The sequence below is a fragment of the Pelodiscus sinensis genome, chromosome 4, assembly GCF_049634645.1.
Source record: "Pelodiscus sinensis isolate JC-2024 chromosome 4, ASM4963464v1, whole genome shotgun sequence".
In the NCBI taxonomy this organism is placed as follows: Eukaryota; Metazoa; Chordata; order Testudines; family Trionychidae; genus Pelodiscus; species Pelodiscus sinensis.
In genome coordinates, this window is record NC_134714.1 from 120,266,504 (window position 1) to 120,286,207 (window position 19,704).

The 19,704-nt window shown below is 49.9% G+C and overlaps 1 protein-coding gene and 1 long non-coding RNA gene across 3 annotated transcripts in view; one reads left to right on the top strand and one right to left on the bottom strand.

Annotated features, from left to right (window-relative positions):
• Positions 1–417: 417 nt before the first annotated feature.
• Positions 418–19,704, top strand: part of PIDD1 (p53-induced death domain protein 1) — a 30,199-nt gene continuing 10,912 nt past the window's right edge. The window contains 10 exon segments of the mRNA XM_075928245.1: positions 418–880; positions 2,754–2,927; positions 2,929–3,119; positions 5,445–5,858; positions 7,424–7,627; positions 9,516–9,570; positions 10,839–11,040; positions 12,129–12,257; positions 15,768–15,947; positions 17,062–17,209. Coding sequence (XP_075784360.1) covers positions 708–880; positions 2,754–2,927; positions 2,929–3,119; positions 5,445–5,858; positions 7,424–7,627; positions 9,516–9,570; positions 10,839–11,040; positions 12,129–12,257; positions 15,768–15,947; positions 17,062–17,209 — 1,870 coding nt within the window. The 5' untranslated portion in view covers positions 418–707.
• The window catches only part of LOC112544435 (uncharacterized), a 57,410-nt gene continuing 40,819 nt past the window's right edge, over positions 3,114–19,704 (bottom strand). Inside the window, exons 1-4 of one of the 2 annotated variants that reach the window (XR_012903687.1) lie at positions 6,469–6,551; positions 5,588–5,871; positions 3,595–3,647; positions 3,114–3,472 (exon numbers count right to left, since the gene is read on the bottom strand). This is a non-coding gene — a long non-coding RNA (uncharacterized LOC112544435). Of the gene's footprint in view, positions 3,473–3,594; positions 3,648–5,587; positions 5,872–6,468; positions 6,552–12,853; positions 12,928–19,704 lie in introns of those variants that run through there. The other variant, XR_012903686.1, reaches the window with a different exon arrangement.

Sequence of the window (19,704 nt, forward strand, 5' to 3'; positions counted from 1 at the left end):
GCATAAACCTGTTAATCTTCAAGGTGTCACGGGACTCCTTATACTACGTGTTTGGCAAGGATCTGCACACCCCTTTTTGACAGTAGGGACAGCTACATTGCATTATATAACTCTCTGTAGAGCTCCAGCGGGTCGGCGCACGTGGCCAGGCAAAGCTGCTGGTTGCCCGCTTCCCTGCCGCAAGCAGCCGCCTGGCGCTCAGGTACCAGCCTAGCCCGCTTGGCTACAGCCTTCACCCCTGCCGCCCACCGGGGGCTGTCCCTTTAAGAGCGGGGCGGGCTCGGGGCGGCGCTGCTGGGTGCAGTCCCGGCCCGCCGGGCGGGGGAGCCCTGCGCCTGCCCCGTCTGATCTAGCCCGGGTAAGCGCCGAGCGGCCCCTGCGGCCACGTGGGGCTGTGGCGGGGCCGGGGGACCCTGCGGGCTGCACCCGGGGCGGGGGCCGGTGGCGCCGCCTCCCAACTTTGACCAAGTTCGCGGGGCGGAAGCGGGGCCCAATCTGCTACCCCGAGCGGCCCGGGCTGGGCTCTGCCCCGCCCCGCCCCATGGCTGCAGCCTGGCCGGGATGCGGGGGAGGGGGAGACCGAGCAAGCCCCCCGTTGTCGGCTCCTGGTGTTTCTTGGGGCCGCGGAGCAGCTCGGGACACGTCCTGTCCCGCTGCGCCCTGCGTGGCTGGGCACTGGCCGGCAGAGATAGTTCCCTCCCTCCGGAATGGCCTTCCCCCTCCCGGCAGCCGCCGTCCCGCCAGCCTTCGCGGGAGCATTGCTGGGGGTACCCCCCCCCCCCCCCCCCGTGTCTCCTCCAGCCCATCGCTGCAGCCTCTGGGCTTATCGGGCTAAACTCCACGTTGCTAGGGGCCATTCATGGGGCGGCAGCACTGCCTAGTAGGTAGAGCGCTTACCTGGGCCTCACGTTCTATTCCTGCTTGTTCCATTGGTAATCTTGGCGAAATTGCTTCCTTCCCTGTGCCTCACTTTCCCCTTCTGCCCAATGGGGCTAGCAAAAACCATGTCTGACTGCAAATTAGTGGTGTAGATTAATGGTTTTTCAGCCTTTGTTCCACAGACTCCTGTGCATCTATAAAGTATGTCTAGAGTAGGGATACAGAAGCAGCAGCGCGGGGGAGGGGGGGGGCGAGTGGTTCCATGGGAGCCTGTATACACAGGAGCTGTGTCTAAACTGGCAAGTTTTTCCAGAAAATCAGCCGCTTTTCTGGAAAAACTTGCCAGCTGTCTACCCTGGCTGCTTGAATTTCCGGAAAAGCACTGACAATCTCATGTAAGATCGTCAGTGCTTTTCCGGAAATACTATGCTGATCCCGTTCGGGCAAAAGTCTTTTTCTGAAAGACTTTTGCGCAAAAGGACCAGTGTAGACAGCACAGTACTGTTTTCGGCAAAAAAGCCCTGATTGCGAAAATGGCGATCGGGGCTTTTTTGCGGAAAAGCGCGTCTAGATTGGCCATGGACGCTTTTCCGCAAAAAGTGCTTTTGCAGAAAACATCCTGCCAATCTAGACGTGCTTTTCCGAAAATGCTTTTAATGGAAAAAGTTTTCCGTTAAAGGCATTTTTGGAAAATCATGCCAGTGTAGAAGTAGCCAGGGACTGTAGCAAGGGGGTGGTGTGCATGTAACCGTTAGAATTGACTAGTGAGCCCAGACTAACTTGGACAGGAAAAGTGGGTGGGCAGGGGGTTGCCCTGGGCCCCGCATAGGGTGGGGGAGGTTGCCTCAGGGCCCGTGCCCACCTACAGATGGCTTTGGGGGCAGAAGCATGTTGCACTGGCAGGAGAGTGTCCATCAGCCTGGCTGCATCAGTCAGCAGGGGTCAGGAGTCTCAGCTTGTGAATTCAGGGGGCTTTGGCCCTGATTTGAGTGGGCCTGGATGCTACGTGGGTGGGCCAAGACCCACTCAGGCCTGCCTGTAGGGGTCGGGGCAGGAGGGAATTCTCCCTCAGATCAGATTGGCAGAGATCCTGGGAAGGTTTTACCTTTCTCTGCAGCAAAGGGGAAGAGTCACTTGAAGGTTTAACCTACTGTAAATGGTGGATTTTCTGTAACTTGAAGGCTGCGTCTAGATTGGCATGATTTTCCGGAAATGCTTTTAACGGAAAAGTTCTCCGTTAAAAGCATTTTCGGAACAGAGTGTCTAGATTGGCACGGACGCTTTCCCACAGAAGCACTTTTTGTGGAAAAGCATCCATGCCAATCTAGACGCTCTTTTCCGCAAAAGAGCCCCGATCGCCATTTTCACGATCGGGGCTTTTTTGCGGAAAACAAATCTGAGCTGTCTACATTGGCCCTTTTGCGCAAAAGCTTTGCGCAAAAGGGACTTTTGCCCAAACGGGAGCAGCATAGTATTTCCGCAAGAAGCACTGATTTCAGACAGTAGGAAGTCAGTGCTTTTGCGTAAATTCAAGCGGCCAGTGTAGACAGCTGGCAAGTTTTTCCAGAAAAGCGGCTGATTTTCCGGAAAAACTGGCCAGTCTAGACACAGCCGAAGTGTTTCATTGAAGGGGTCAGTTACAGGAGTGGATGGGGGAAGAGTCTGTGGCCTGCGATGTGCAGAAGCTCATACTAGATGAACATAATGGTTCCTTCTGGCCTTAAAATCTATGCCAACTGCCCATACAATCAATAGCGACATATGTACAATCCCCATGCATCTTGCAGCTCTTGGAAAGTGCTGTTTACAAACTTCTTCCAGCCAGGCTGTGCAGAGGCAGGAGGGGTTCACTGTGTGCTCTTGTCCCCTTTCAGTGCCTCCTTTCTCTTCTTCACGGCTGCCTTGTGGCACTGCAAGTGCCTGCCTGCCTGGCAAGTCAAAACATGCTCCAGCCCCAGTGGACTAACAGCAGACGATGGCAGAGCTGCCGGCAGTTGGGGAGGCTTTGGGGGAGGGCAGTCTGGTGACTGTGGCAGTCAAGGGCTGCCGCCTGGCAGGCAACAGGCTGAACCTAGATGTGTACCCTGACGGCTGTCGCCAGTTCCTCGAGCTGTTTGAGAAACGAAGGGAAGACGTGGTCCGGGTGGAATTTCTGCGGCTGAACTGCAATGATGCCCTCATAAACTCCACACTGGGCAGCCTTCCTGTACTGGAGAGCCTGCGGTCCTTGGTGCTGAAAGGTAAGACACAGAGAGGCATCTCTGCTCCTTGGTCCAGGATGAATGGACTGTATGGTTTCCATTGTGCACTGGAGCCCCTTGCAGTGGCTTTGGGTCCATTTGCCTTGTGGGGGATCAGCGTGCTCATCCAGCAAGATACAGCTTAAGGTCCATCATTACCGTCCTTTGTTTCTGTAGTGGCTGGGGTCTTGTTTCTGTCTGACAAGTACAGCCCGTTATCTGAAAGTCACTTGATTTGAGTTGTAGAGAGTCTGATTTAGAGAGTTGGTGTTTATGAGATGTAATGAATTCCTTTGGCTTTATTTCATCCTGCTGTTATTTTCTGGACAGCTCCTCGTCCTGTCACCTGCAGCCTGATTCAAGAATGACCAGGAAAGGAGGCTAATTTATCAGGAGCACAATAAGTACTGGGAGTTGGGGGTCTGCCTATGACTTGGAGTCATGGCATGATAATGAATAATATACACATAAATACCTGTTGACCATTGTACTGCTGCTCTGGCTTTCTGGTTTCTGTATGCTGGGAGGCTGTGAATATGAATGATGTATCTTTTTAGTAATCTTGGAGAAGTGTTGAACCATCTAGCTTTGTGGGGGGAACTGCATGTGCATGTCAGAGAGGAAGGGTGGCCCAGTGGTTAGGACACTAACCCGAAAGTCACGAGACCTGGTTCATTTCCCAGCTTCACTAAAATGCAACCTTAGGCAAGTATTTCTGACCCAGATTCAAAGATACTTGAAATCAAGGGAAAATAGACATCTAAGTACTTCTGTGGATCTGGGCCTCTGTTCCCATCTGTGGATTGGGCATATTAAATACTTCCCTGCCTCCGTGGAGTTACGCCGTGAAGTGCTCAGATACTTTGAATATCCTTAAGTGAAAAAGGGTTCACTAAGAATTCCTTATTTAAGCTCTACTATTTGCTAATCCAGGGTTTCTCAAATATTAATTGTTCTTTAATTATACAATCCTATGGTATCCTCTAATGTAAGCATTTAAAACTGAACAGCAGAAGGAGGGTGGTGAGGAAAGGTACCATACATTTGTGAAGCATGAATTTTAATCATGTGGCTGCCACACGTTTTTCCCCACATGGGTCATTTGTCCTTGTAGTCTCAAGCAAGCTAGAAAGCCTTTGGAGATGCTTGATTTGTTATTTGGAGCCAGACTTGCATTCAGATACCTGAGCACATCTCCCATAAAACCTAGACTTGTAGAAGTTAGAGATGGGGAAACCTGTGCAGTCCCTACCTTGCCAATGTGGGTTGTTACCTATGTGCTGTTGTTCAGGATAGTTTTAAATGTCCCAAGCAGTGAAGCTTCCATTATTTCCCTTGGGACAGCTGTTCCAGCGCCTTCCTCGCAGGGAAATTTCCCCATGGCCAGGCAAAATTGCCTCTTTCATAAGTGCATCCTGTATCTCCTAGTTCTCCCATCTCCCACCATGTACCAGATACTTCTCTTCTCTCCTCCCTTGCTGTTAACACACCACAACAGTGTGTCAGGTGTCAGAACTCCAGGGGTTAGAAAGTACCAAAGGGGGAAAAAAAAAGAGAGATTGTGCTAAAACAGATCCCTCCATATAATACAGATCCCCAGCTCCGCAAAGCCATACATCCACAATTCAGAGATTGCTGCAATTGATACATAGCACCTCCACAGCCCATTTCATAGATGGAGAAACACAGTGCGGTTAAGTCACCCAGTGACAGAGCTGGGATTAGAACCCAGATCTCCTGAGCCCCACTTTGGTGCACACGTTGAGCTTTGCTGTACACCTTGCTTGAATAATCTGCGTGCACGCACCAGTCCTCCAGCCTCCTGCTAGTGGTGTCTGAACCAGGGATGTGTTGGGATACATGGTTAAACAGTTAACTGATCAGCTTGGCTCATTGGTTAACCTTCACAGTTACACCTCTCCACTGCTGCCTCTGTATTGTGTGGCGGGGAGCAGACAGGAGCCAGTGCTCTTGGGCACCCAGTTTTCCTGCTCCCTCCCTGGCAGCAGCGGGAGTGGGGAGGGGAGAAGATGGCTCTGCTGGAGCTGGTGCTTGTGGGGAGCAGGCTTAAAAACCGGCTCCCTATGTGCACCGGCTCTCACAGACATCTCTCTCCTCTCACTGCTACTGGGGGAAGGGGAAGAGGGGAGAAAATTTCAGTGGTTACACGTTTACCAAAAAAAAGAGAGCTTTAAAATCCCTCATCTGAACTTCCAGTTTGCCATGCTGTCGATGTCCGAGAGGGTTGTGCATGCGTGTTTGAGGCTAGCTTAGCAGAATCCATGGAATGTGGACTCTTCTCTCTCTGTTTTTCCATGCCCCCAGGAGGTCATGCCAAGGATGAATTTGGTGCTTGTCTGCAAGGTTCCCTGACAACCTTACCAGAAGATTTTGGGAGTCTACGATGTCTCGCTCATCTGGATCTCAGCTTTAATAGCTTCTCTAGGTTGCCCAGTTGCATCACTGACCTTACCAGCCTCCGTGAGCTCTTGGTGTGCCACAACAGCCTGGTGGGGCTGCCCGAAGACTTTGGCCGGCTCACTAAGCTGATTTTCTTCTCTGCCATGAAAAATCAGCTCAGGGATCTGCCACGGAGTATCGGGGAACTGGCAGCACTGCAAAGACTGGACCTGTCTGAGAACACCTTACAATCACTTCCTGACGAGATCGGGAGGCTGGGTAACTGCATGGAGCTGGATCTCTCAGGGAATCAATTGATGGGCATCCCTGACTCACTCGGTAAGAGGTGCACCTGGAAGAGAGGGAATCAATGTCCCTAGCTTGGTCCAGCCATGAGGGCAGGGGACTGGCCTAGATGATCTCTCGAAATCCCTTCCAGTTCTAGTATTCTATGATTCTAGCTCCTGGCTCAGGATGTTAAATTGCAGTTATCTAATTGTGTAGTTGATACAATTTGTATCAACTACACGATTAATCGATAGTCTGCAGAGCCACAGTGGGGGTAGCTTCTGGAGCTGGCTTGAGCCAGGACTCAGCAGCAGCCCCTGTCCGCAGGGAGGCCCCGCTGATAGAGACAGGTGGCAGAGAGGGGGACAGGTGACACCCCCCATCACTATCTCCTGTTCCCTCCCTCCCCCCTGCTGCCTCTCATACAGAGACAGCAAGAATGGGGGGAAGTGAGTAGTCGACTACTCACTAGCATCCCTACGCCTGATGTGGATTGGGTGGGGTTTAGGGGGCCTTTGAACAGGGAGGCATGTAAAACCTAGCCTTTAAATGGGATTCGGTATCTGTCACTGCCCCCTTTACTTCGTCACCCCCATGCAGAGTGTGGATCGGGTGGTAACTCTTATACAACTTGCTAGGAGCAGGGTATTGTCTAAATCACCTGTTTTCAAACTCCAGTCGCAGGCCTGCTTGGGTAAGCCACTGGTGGGCCCACGACACTTTGTTTGTTCAAGTGTCTGTAGCCACGGAGCTTCCATTGGCTGGGAATGGTGAATGGCAGCCAATGGGAACTGCGAGGCTCCATAGCAACGGAACTGGAATAAACAAAGCGTTGCGGGCCCACCAGCAGCTTACCCAGCCTGCAACCCAAGTTTGAAACCAGCGGTCTAGGCAGAGTCCCATCAATTTAGTCAATGAGCGGAGCAGGCCCTTGGAAGATTCAGACGGCTTTGGGCCAGCTCCTGAGTTGTTATAAATCAGGATTATGCCATTGCCTTTGAACTGACATACACCAGCTACGGATCCAGGCCACTGGCTGGCTGGGGCACTTGCTGCCAATAGGATCCCTGCTTCTCTGCAGTCACTACTCTGAGATAAGGCACTAAGGGCTAATGGTGTTGATGGGCTGCTGTTTTAAATGATGTCTATGCTGTGTCCAGACCAATCCAGAAAGTGTTTCCATGCTGGACTCAGAGATCTCAAACCCGTATTCTGAATGAGGCTGTTTCTGTAGCTTTAATTTTTGTATTACTGTGCCCACATTTCTGCTGTGGTAGTTATTTTGCAGTAGCACCTAAAAGCCCTAGGCATGGACCTGAGCTCCATTGTGCCCAGTGCTGTACAAACAACAACAAAGGGGGTCCTTGTCTCAAAGAACTTACTGCCCTCCCAACTGGAAAATTCTCGGAAGCCCTGATCTTTAAATAATCCCTCTTGTGATTTAAATATATCCATGATTTGTGTGTGTTTTGGAGTCTGATGCAGGCTGGCTGGGGTGGAGCTTGGGTGCTTGTGGAGGGGAATTGGGGATGTATATATCTGTTGTTGGTGACGATTAGTGTCACTGTTCATGTATTTAGCAAGCAGGCAATATTTCTTCTTGTTCTAACTTGCAGCCAATTTGCGATCTCTGCAGCAGCTGCGCCTTCACAGCAATCTTCTGGTGACAGTCCCCGCATCCCTCGCCAGCCTTCCCAACTTGTCCAGGCTTGACTTGCAGAACAACAGGCTACGCTCCATCCCCCCCGAGATCCAGAGCTCTCCCTTTGTGCACCTGCGGGGCAACCCTCTAGGAGAACCTGAGATCCCCCTGCAATCTGGTAATTGCCTTTCTTTGGTCTGACTGCATCTCAAACAGCTGCTCCCTGGCTCTAGGAAGCATCACAAGCAGGTGTGTGAACGTGACTGTCGGAGATGAGCAGGAGGGGCAGAAGACTGATAATTATTGATAAGGCATCATTGCAGTTGTATATCGCACTGCACAGACATGTGAAGAGTGAGCCCCTCTCCCAAAGAGTTTGCAGTCAATGGCTATGTCTGCACTTGCACTTAATTGACAAAACTTTTGTCACTCACAGAAGCTTAAACCCCTTTCCCCAAACAACAAAGTTTTGCCGCAGCAAGTGTAAATGTGAATGCTGCATGGCAGGAGCACTCTGCTGCTGATAAAGTGAAGCTCACTTGTTGGGGGTGCAAGTAGGAATGTTAAGTAGCGGTTAATTTGCTGGTCGAGGAGTTGATGGAATTTCCCTCGACTACTCAGTTGAAAAGGAAGGACAATTACAGCACTTGCTTCTGGGGCACGCTGGGTCTCAGGACAGCCTCCCGCTGCCGCTCTGCATTCTGAAAGGGACAGAGCAGCCGGCCCCGCAGGTCTCTGCACAAGCTCCCCCTTCACTGCCATTGGGTTTTCCAATTTGTTTGGGGGCAGGCATTGGAAATCATTAAGGGCAGACGTCAGATCTTTGTTTTCTAGTGTAGTTTCTTGGTTCTTCAGAGTACCTCAGTGACTCCTAAGTAAAGTAGCAAGCACTACTAGGGTTAGCATGTGCAGGATGAAGACCTTATTTATGTTACAGGGTCTTTCAAGCAGGGAAGCAAACTCCACAGCAGTGCATTAAAGTGCTTGGTTTCCTTTGTGGGGAGGACAAGGTTCCCGAGTAAGCCTACTTCTTTGTGAAATACAGTGAAACCAAGAAAGGTTTGCTTTTTTCCACAGGGCTCTGGTCTGCAGCATTTGCAGTGTGTGGATCACATCCACTCCCCTGTCCTTTGAGGATGCAGAGGGGCAGCCGGGAGGGAAGTAGGGGGGGGGGTTGTGCTGAGAACAGGACCAGCTGCTCTGTCCCTTTAAGAATGCAGAGCAGCAGCGGGGTGGGGTGGGGGGGAGTGTCCTGAGACCCAGCGGGGAACCAGAGATTGATCCAGCTTCTTTGCACACTAGCTCTTCTCTGTCCCTTTAAGAATGCAGTGTGTGTGGGGGGGGGGGGGGGGGGCGGGGCGGGGGGAATGATCGAGTAGTTGATATTGCTACCTGATAAGCTCCTGCTTATAGGATAGTTGACTATTCATTCACATCCTTAGGTGGAAGTGAGTGTTCGCATATGCAGACTTTTAGCAACAGGCTGTACTAGAGGGTGTATAAGGGAGAGATGACAGCTGTCCAGAAGTTGTGCACTAGATTGCCTGTGTCTTCAGTTCTAGCCTGTGCTAGTTCTGTGGGAGGGAGTTCCAAGGTGAGTCAGTTCTAATTTTTGGAGATGCCTGTGCACAGCCTGATTGTTGGAAAGATCTTGCAGGTTATGGTAGGGGTAGGATTGTGGGGGAGTCAGTGGGCAAAAGGTCAGTCTCTTGGGTAAGTCCTCAAGCTGCAAGCAAAAAGATCCTGAAAAGCATTTGCCTTTTAGATCATAAACAGGCAAGGGTAGGGATGAGTCTGATGCCAGTACAGCTAGGAGAACAGCTGCTAAGTACAGGAAATGAAAGACATCCAAAGTTCACTGACCTTTGTCCATCCTCCCCTGGAACCCAATTCAAATCCTATTGGGAGACATGGAAAATCTTGCATTGACTTCAGTGGAATTTGGGTTCAGCCCCTGGTAAGAAGAGTGTTGCAAGAGAGATGCTTTTTGGTCACCAGCACCCCTCAAATTAGCGGAACCTTTGCCTGCTACCCACTCCGTTAACTCTTTTTCTGATTCACTGCAGATGAATCCAGCTCAGAAGAGCTAGGAAGAGTGATCCTTGGACCCAAGGAGGACAGGTATTTCATTAAGTGGCTCTGTTGTTGTTGTGACTATTTATTATTTTGTATTGCAGTAGCACCTAGTCAATGTTAGGGTCTCAGTATACTAGAGGCTGTACACATGCTTTAGAGGGATAGTCTCTGTCCAAAATTATTTCCTGTCCAAATGGACAAGCCAGAGTTTACCCTAGGAGTGGGCAAAAGGGCCTCTGTGGGCCGGCTCTGACCCTCCAAGCGGGTTGATCCGGCCCGTGGAAGCCCTGCCGCTTCCCCTCCCCCAGGCCAATCAGGCCCTAGGAACGAGGGAGCACACAGTGTTTAGAGTCAACCCTGACTCTAAGTCCCACGCGCCAGACGGCAGGGAGCGAGAGACTTCGCGTGCTCCCATCCCCAGGCCAATTGAGGTCTGGGGGCAGGTGGAAATGTGCAAAGTCTTCTCCTGCCCTGCCCTCTGGCACGCAGTGCTTGGAAATGCTGCATGCTCCTGGCAGGGCGAGAGGAGACTTTGCACGCTCCCCCTGCCCCAAGCCCTGATTGGCCTGGGGGCGGAGGGAGCACATGAAGTCTCCTACTGCCCTGCAAGGGGCACAACACTTAAAGTCAACTGCTCAGCTGCTGCTCAGCTGGTGGTTGACTCTAAGCATGGAGCTCCCTTGCAGGGCGGGGGCAGGGAGCGAGAGACTTCATGTGCTCTCCCACCCCCAGAATAATCAGGGTCTGTGGGTGAGGAAGCAGGGAAGTGTCCTGGCCCTGACCCTTCCAGGGCAGCCCAGGTCCACTTCAAAAATTTCTGAATTGGCCCCTGGTCAAAAATAATTGTCCACCCCTGGCTTACTCCATTACATGAAGGGAGTTTGTCTGCCAGAGACAGGACACAGGAAAAAAGAAGTTTAGTAGAGTGTGATGTCATTGGAAGACCAGGTGGGTGACGTAATCTCTTTTCTTGGGCCAGTGTCTGTTGGGGGGGGGGGGGGGGAGAGAGAGAGAGAGAGAGAGAGAGACTTTCAAGCTATGCAGATCTCTTCTTTAGGTCTGGGGAGTAGTTAATGCTTATCCTAAGGGACCAGTCAAGATGAATTTGCCCATTAACATCCTTGTAGCCAGAGGATCAAAAGGGGGGTTAATACATTACAGATTAAATGGGTCCAATAAAAGTGATGACTTCACCCACCTTGTCTCTCTAATATCCTGGGACCCATAGTGCTACCACAGGGCTACCACAACACTGCTTACACTAGTGGAAGTCCTTGCAATATGTCATTCAGACAGCCTCTCTCTTTCTCAAGCTTTACTGTGACCCCCGGAGGCTGCAAAGTCATCCTGGCCTGCGGCGTCCGGTTTTACTTTCCCCCGGGTGCTGCCACCTCCTCAGTAACAATCCATTTCCAAACGCTCTCACCTGACCCACGCTGGGTGAAACTGAGGCACCATGACATCCTACTGAGTGAAGTGCTGGAGCTGCGGCCTCATGGGGTTGAATTCCAGCAGGTAAGAACATGTGAGAGTCAGGACAGGGCTGGGCTGAGCTCTGTGTTTGCTTTAGCCGCTAGGTCCATGATATGAGCAAATGGGAGTGGCCAGAAAATTCCTGTTTGTGACCTGAAAGGATCATGTTGTGGGGCTGCCAGGGCTGTGTACTGACTGCTGGGATCTCTGAACTAAGGGTGTTAAAATGCAGTTAGTTGACTAGTCGATGGAATTTCCATCAACTAGTTGATAGGCACTTCCACATTCCTTCTTTGAAATGTACGAGAGTCCCAAAAGGGGCTCTTGTACATTTCAAAGGAGGAATGCGGCACTCCGCTTACAGCCTCGGGTCAGTGGGAAATCCCGCTGACTCTGGCTGCACATGGGTGCCAGCTTTGAAATGCACAAGAGTCCCCAGCAGGGGCTTTTGTGCATTTCAAAGCTGTGGAGCCCGGGATCAGCTGGGGAGTCCCACTCTCATCAGTTCCCAGCACCCCTGGCTGGCTGGGTCCGTCAAACCAGTGCAGACCCCTTCTGAGGTGCAACCAACATTGATAGAAACATGCTGGCCCTTCAGGGCCAATCATAAATCAAATGGTATCTGATCCTTCCCCTGAATTAATTCAGCAGGGCTCCTCCTGAGCGCCACCTGCCAATCTGTGGCCAGCAATGGGCTTTGACCTAGTGTGGCTCCTTTGTCTGTAGCCTAGGAAGCATTTCTTCTCACGTCGCAGGCTCCAGCCAGGAGCTACTGTGCTAGCAGCAGGCAGCCCCTCTTCTTTTGGCTTTGATTGAATGTTTCTGATCCCCAGCCCGTTAGTCACTCTCAATGGTTCCCACTGGGGCTGCCCTTGGGGTGCTTTGCTAGGGAAGCCTGGCGATTTAATGCTCACTGGTCTTTTCCACTCTGCAAGCTGTTTCCAGAGGCAGGGAGTAGTGGAGCTGGGGGAAGGGGACAGGGCACAGAGGGTTGCTACACCCTGTCAGGCTGCCTTTGGCCTCCCCTGCTTGCTCGGGTAAGAATGCTCAGACTGCAGAGCACAGCTACGACAGAGCTGTGGATGCTCCCTGTGGATGTCTCATGGAAATGCCCTGTCGTCCCCTGCCAGGAGGTGCAGATCTGGATGCCTTACACCTCCCCTCAGACGCTGTGTAAGCGAGAGGTGGTCGTGCGGACCTTCGACGGGCAGAGCTGGAGCGACCTGCAAACCAACGTGAAGCGGAGAGGCAAGCCAAAGGTAAGCAGGCTGGGTTAACGCCTGGTCACGTGTGGGTACCTGACTTGCCCTGCAGCAGGTGGCAGGCTTTAACTTTCTCCAGTCTCCAGGGCTAGCTTGGATGCATTTCATGAATCTGAGCTGTGTGTTCAATGGTGTAAATGGATTGCAGCCAGGGTAGGATTAAGGTCTTCGTAGGCCTCGTAATTGTAGGACTTTAAATTAGATTATGTATTAATAAGGAAGAAATGCCCTATCGCCTATACGCCTGATATTGCCCACTTTAATTTTTGCTCTTGAAAGTGGCACGCCATGTGTGCAATTCATGGTACTTCATTCTAAAGTCAGATGAGGTGTCCAAAGACAAAGGCACATTTACATGCAAGGTGAACAAAGCCATCAGGAGAGCAAGTGGGGACAGATGATCACTTAACAAGGATGGAGCCTGCACCAGGAAGCCTTCCTGCTTTTTGAGACCGGCTAGCTGAATGTTGGGAAGACAGCAGGGCATCTACGTCCCAGCAAGAGAGATGCTTTGTTTGGGCTCCCTTTTCAAAGAATACCTTTCAAAGGATTACTGGAGTATAAAAAGAAAGGGGAGAGAACCCAAAACTTACCTGTCTCTTGAGGGACCAAAGAAGCCAGCACTTTGTTTCTACAAGAGTGGCTCCTGGCTGGACCAGTCACAGTGCTGTAAGAAGGGAAACAAGCTTGAACGAGATCTTGAACTGGTTATGTTAAATCTTAGTCTTAGAAGCATTTTTTACTTTAGTTGGCTTGTAACCATTTTTATCTCCATTTTCTTCCCACTTGATATAGTTTAAACCTGTGTCATTCTGATAAACTTGGACTAATTTTACCATAAACCTACTTGGTGCTTTGACTGAAGTGGAGCATTTGTCAACCCCAGTTATGTTAATAAGCTGCACTGTACTGTCTCTTTAAAGGCGCAGCAAATGTAACTTCTTCAAGTGTTCAACAAGAGGACTGGACTCTACAGGGCAGACAGTATTGAAGACATTTGGGACTAGGAGGATGTTGGGCTCACCCTGCAAAAAGTAACTAGGTCGTGGAGGACAGGCTATAGCCTGCATGCTTGTCTGCTGGCTGTGGATGTCAGGACTGTGAGCCACAGCTGCACAGCATTTAAGAAACCCAGAATTTCAGGGCAGACAGTGCCACTTCCCCTTTTGGGACTAGGCGCAACCCCAAAGCATCAGAGTGGGTAACCCAAAACATTGCACATACAGTGAGAGTATCTAACAGGGCGGCCCTCATCTCTTGCAAGTGCCCCATCTGGTCAAGTGCATGTGCCTGCACAGTCTCTTTAAAAAGCCTTTTTGGCTACTTGAGTTCTCCAGCTGAGTCACGCCCAGTGTGAAATACAAACCCCTTCTGGGGTACACATCTAACAGGGCCCATTCCAGTGTCCTCTTGTCTAGTGTCTCTCTTAGTCTGTCCCTTAAGTTTGTTTCCTCTCAGTCTGTTCCTCCAGTCCAAGAGAGTGGTGCTTTCTGGGCTTTCCCTTCTGTAGAAAGCTTCCTCAGACAGCCTCATGGTCTGCATGGCTTGAGCTCTGCCCTGAACTAACTGCTTCTCTGCTTTGCAGCTCCCTTTGTAGGCCTTTCTAGCCCCTGATTGGTCAGTTCCTCCATTGCCACTTGCCTGTTTGGAAGAGCTCTCTGTGGTCTCTCTGGGGCAGCGTGTGCCCAGATCACCCCATCACAGGGTGCTTAGACTCCTCAGGTATAACATTGCACCTGTATATTGCTTGTTGCTTAAGGGTAGCAAATATATTAACTTGGATTTTAGCAGTTTTCCTATATTTTTAGTCAGTTATGAATTTTTTTAGGCCCTAATCTTTTTCATAGGCCATAGGCACTGTGCCTAATGGATAATCTGGCCCTGATTGCAGCTGTAGTCCTCATCTCTAATACAGGGTCATGGCTCCTAAAGACTACAGGTTCCAGCATGCAGTGCTTCATGTCGATTACCATTGGACTGAAATATCTGCCAGGTTGAGACCTGGTCTTATTCCACGTTTTGTGAAGAGCTGTGGGATACTGTACAGAGCTTCAATCTGTGCTCTCCCCTCCCTACCCGCAGTCATGCCTGTGAGCACAAGACATTGCTACAGGCTCTTGTGTCTTGGCTGCTTCTGCAGGCTGTGCAATGTGTCCTGTCTCAGGAGTGGGAATGAAAGGTCCCCTCAAATGCCAGCTCTGCTGGTGCAAACCTCTTCTCAGTTGTCTAAAAGAAATAGGCTTTATTGGTTTGTAACAGGTTTCACCCTCACTCCCACAGCGCCTTCTGCTGGCTATCCTTGAATCAGCTCTGCCCTCTTCTGCGGGTGTCTCACCTTAGTTACCTTCCCCGTCTATCTCCACCATGCCAGGACCCATGTCCTTCCCAGACCGTGGCACCCTTTCTCTAGGTATTGCACTCGAGTGATGCCCCCTCTCTGGGCTCCTCCCTGTTAGGGAACAGCCACTCCCAATCCTACCACTGGTGTCAGGGGTCCACTGCTGTCCTTACTCTAGCCCCTTGCCCCAAGGGCAGACTGCAGTCTGAATTGGCTACTCTCATCGTCAAGGGGGGGTGGACCTGCTGCTTATTTCTTTCTGAGCCGCTCCTATGGGTCCTGATACCTGTTGGGCCCCTTTATCAGGCCTCAGCTTGGGAGTTAGCCAGGCTGGAGTCCCACTGGGTCCCTCTCCCTGCACTGCCCTGTCCATGACACCAGTCCTCTGTAGGTAGATAGTCCTTCTTCCTCCAGAGCTGGCGAGAGACTGAGCTCCCTCTGCCCTGCAGCCCTTTTTACCTCGCTCAGCTAGGCCCCGACTAGCTGCCATAAACCTGCTCTTTATAAGTAACTCCTGGAACAGCCTTATCCCAGAGCTATTTTTAACCCCTTTTATTCCGGTGGGAGCAACTGCCCAATCACATGATGGCTTTTCTTTGCATCGAAGTGTGTGTGATACCTCTGTATATACACCAAAGAGACATTATGAGCCATTGATATTTTTCTTTTCAGTGACTTCATTGACTTCAACTGGTGTCTAGTCAGTGCTCCCGCAATAAGGATCGGGCTGTTGTGATTAGGGATGTTAAATTTCAATTAATCAGCTAATCGAGTAGTCGTCCATGTGGAGGGCTCTTACTACATTTAAAAGGCAGAAGAGAAGTGGAGAACACGGGACAAGTGTGTTCCATCTGTACCGCTTCTGTTTTGAAATGTAGCAAGAGTGCCCTGGGGCTCTTGCTACATTGCAAAGGCAGAAGCGCTGCAGTCAAACACCGGGCACTCAGGGACTGCTTCAGTCCCCACTTGCGCCATTTCCCCGCTGTGCCTCTGCCTCCCCTGTCTCTGTGGCTTCTATTCCCTCCCCCCTTGCTGCCTCTCTTTGGTAGAAGCAGCTAGGGTGGGGGGAAGCGACTAGTCGACTAGACACTTACATTCCTAGTTGTGACTGAAAGATACTACAACATGTCACTCACTTGGGTTTTCTTTGTTCCCCATGATTGAAACAGAAGCACATGGCTCGCTGTAGCGTCCCCCACTTCTCCTGGTTCCTGGTCGTGTCTCGTCTTGTGGAGAATGAATGCAGTGTGCCATTAGAGGGGACCTTGCTCTTTTCCACTGTGGATCCAAACATCAAAGTGACCTTCCCTCCTGGAGTCACAGAGGAGACTCGGAGTGTGAGATTGCAGGTGTGTGCAAGTGAAAACTAACAGAGAAGCTGGGGCGTTACTGCAGGCCTATGCTAGAGAGGAGAGCAGGCAATGGAATACATGCACTAACTGAGAAAGAAGAATGGGCTTGGGAACTGGATCTGACTTGGGCTTCTTGTGGCTTTAGACACATCAGATCACCTTCCTGCCTCAGTTTCCCTCTCTGTGACATGGGCTGGGTCCTTAGCTATCTGGCAGGCCATATGTGAAGCATTGCAACTCTTAGAGTATCTTGCTGAGGTAGGGCCTGGTTTAACGCCCAATAGAGTCAGTGGGTGTTAGGTTTGTGCCCTTGGTGCCTCACTTCTCAGAGGGCTGGAGGCCTGCGGCTGCCACTGACCTCAGTTGGTTGCTGAGGAATTCTGCAAATCATTGCCATAATGCGTTAGTGCACTGTTCTTCCCTACCTCCCACCACGTTCTCCAAGGCTTTGACCTTTCCAAGCTAGGGACCTGGGGACAGATATATCTGGGCAGGTCACTGTCAGGGGCTTGTGGAACAGGCAGTTATCAAGTTTAATCCCGTACCCTGTAAAAACATTAAAAAAAAGGCTCTTTTCCTTCTCCCATAGAGCATTCTTTGATACTGTCCTGGCCCCTCTGTCCTCTTTGGAAGGCTGAATGGGTTTCTGCACAGAGATTCCCCTAATGAGGCTTTGGTTAATCAGCAAGCAGTGCTGTCGAGGGACATGCAGCTTTAGCCACTTGCTTTGTCTCCAAGAACAAAAAGCATGATGGGCCAGCTCAGCGAGTGAAATGCAGTGGATTAAATGTGACTCTTCTTCATGCTGTTCTGACTCTGGAACAGTCCCATTAAAGCTAGGGAGGGGGGCCATGACAGCTGTTTAATTAAATGTGTTATGGTAGCACCAAAGAAGAGTCAGTCTGGATTAGGGTCCTGTTTGCCAGGTTTACACCAGTATAACTGAGCAACATTTTTGGTTCAGTGATTAGGATTCACTCTCCCTAGTGGCAGCCACTGAGTCAGGCCTGGCATTTGAACGGCTGGTGGTGTTGCTTCCTTTCTACCTCTGTGAACTTGGGTATTCAGGCTTCTAGATTATAAGCTGATTTCATTATTGTTCATCCGCCAGGTGTTGCCAGTGTCGGCAGAGGAGCTAGAGGAAATCACAGATGATCCAGAGTCCAGAGCAAGTCCCTTGCTCTGCCTCTCCCAGAATTCCACTTTGGATTTCCTCCGGCCAGTTAAAATTCAGCTCCCACTACCTCCAGGGGTCACAGGTCAGTTTATGCCCAGAAATGGCCAGTGGAAAGCTTCTGTGCTAAAATCATAGTACTTAGTAGGTGATCTTTCAATTTCCACCAGGGGCCTTGTTCACAGTAGTTTATTACACAAGCAGCACCTTTCAGGGGATGCATATTGGACCCTGATGTTCGTAACCACAAAGCTTAGTACATCGGTAGCAAAAGAACTATAGTAGGCTACAACATTCTCCTTCTAAAGAAGAAGCAAAACTGGACTTGGTACATCCTAGTAATGCTTGGAAAGTGTCTCTAAAGAGACAATCTAGCTCAGTAAGGGTGATCTCTGGTACATTTAACAAAGCATTTGAAAATATTATGGCCGCTTTGGATTCCCAGTTCCCACTGAGCCTTTAATCTGTTTTGACAATCTTAGCCCATCATGGTAGCCAGGCTTATGATGTCAATGCTCCAGTCTTCAATTGTTGGCCCTTTTTTTTAATTTCCTTTTTTTTTTTTTTAGTACTAGCCTGTGTCCTATTATTAGTGCTCTGCTTAGCCACAGTTTTCCAGGTGCTTCCAATTAACATCCATTAGATTTAAAAGTTTAGCTGGTAACCCCATTTTATTTCATAGGGAAAAGGTAACCCTGCAATTAAGTCAAGCCCAAAACACAAATTCTCAGAGCACCTGCTGAGTCCCATTGCCAGCAGTAGCACCTGTAACACCTGTTTTTGAACAGTGGGCGAGGGATTGTATAATTTTTCTGCTGGATTAATCTTAAATGGAGGTCCAAGGAACAGCTCGAAGCACTGGCTAGACAGAGTTTCAGATTAGCTAGAGACTCTGGTATGTAGAAGGGGGTTATTTTGGAATTCAGAAGAGATATTAAGAGCTATTGTGGATGCTGAAATATGTGGCATCACTGTTCTTTAGAGACTGGGTAGTAATGTGAGGGCAGCGTGTTGGGCTGGGAAAGAGGAAAAGGAGCAAATGGAAGCAGAATCTGGGCTCCACCCATGTGAGAGAAGGAGCCACTGTGGTGCATGGCTACAAATTTTTGTCAGTTGGTAAAGTTGGAAAATTTCAAATCACCTAGTTTTGGCAGGGAGCTGTGCTCTTTTTGTGAGACTGCTTTAGTTTGTTACCTGGCCCCCATGGAATGGACCTGACTGTGTCAATTTTGGTAAAATAAATGTAAGGAATATGAGTAAGGGGGGAATTGAGAATTAAAAGGCTCCTGGGAGAGGCATTCATTTCAATTGTTTTGTTTTTCCCCCAAGGGAGACAGGTAGTATCTGCTGTCTATTTAAATCGCTTGTTATCTGCATGGTTAATGGCACACGGTTATCCTTGCTTATGTTTCCTATTTCCTTAAGGAATAGAATGCCAAGTTAGCTGAGGTTTGTCTGTTAAAATTTGCATGTCCCTAAAGAGAGTAACTTACTAGATCTAATGGGATCTTTGTCCTGTAGCCACAAAATTTATCAGTTATCATTTTGTATGACGTTTGGAATAGATTCTGAATTTGTAATAACTAGGAGAATTTTATCTTTATATATTTTAGAGAGTTTTTCTGTGCATCTGAGAGTCTGTTTGTTCAAGAATCCCTTCTAAATTATAGAGCTAGGACTACCAAATTTGGTATGCACCTTCCTCTTATCCTGATTTAAAGCAAGGTTCCAGGAAAACATGAGGTGCCTGGAATGGGATTGTTTTCCATAACACTGAAGGGGAGGGGTCTGAGAGCAGGGGTGGTTATTCTCTGCAATGACCACAAGGGGCAGTAAGGAGACAGTTATGCTGCACAGTGACCATAAGGGGGCAGCCACACTAGTAGGAGAGTTGCCAGCTGGGACTGGTGTTCTCCTTGTAGGCCACCATCCTGAGTCAGTGGCTCCCCCTTCACTAAAGCCTCCAGCCAAACCACTGCCAGGGCTGGATAGCACAGTCCTTGCAGTCCCCTTACAGAGCACTGCCGGGCAAGCAACACAGCCCCCACCCCAGAGGAGCCAGTAAGATGCCCCCCGACCTTTCTGTCCTGAGCCCCCCACTCCCTGCCCTGACTCAGCACCTATTACCTCTCTGCCCAGCTCCCTGCCCTGACTCCTGCACTCCTACCCCCTGCCGTGAGTTCCTAGCCCCTGCCCTCCACCCCTCACCCCCTGCTCTGAGCCCCATCATTTAAATAAAGCATGTACATTTTCCTTTTAATTTTAAAAAAAACAGAAGCAAAACCAAAACCCATTACTGCAGGTAAGGACTTGGGCAACTTTAGGTACAACTGCTAATCAGCATATAAAAAGATGGTGTGGGTTTGTTTGGCTTTTCCCCCTCTGGAATCCCTGATTTGATCCCTGGGAGTTGGTGGTCTTAAAGAGTAAGCATCTCCTTGGTGAGCTGTCTTGGCTGCCAGAGGGTTGTCCAGTATTTGGAGATTTTTATAGAAAATCTGGAGCTGGAGCAGCATCCATAATGGTATTAAATTAAGAGTTGTAGGATAATATCTGGTTAATATTAGATGGGGGGACAAG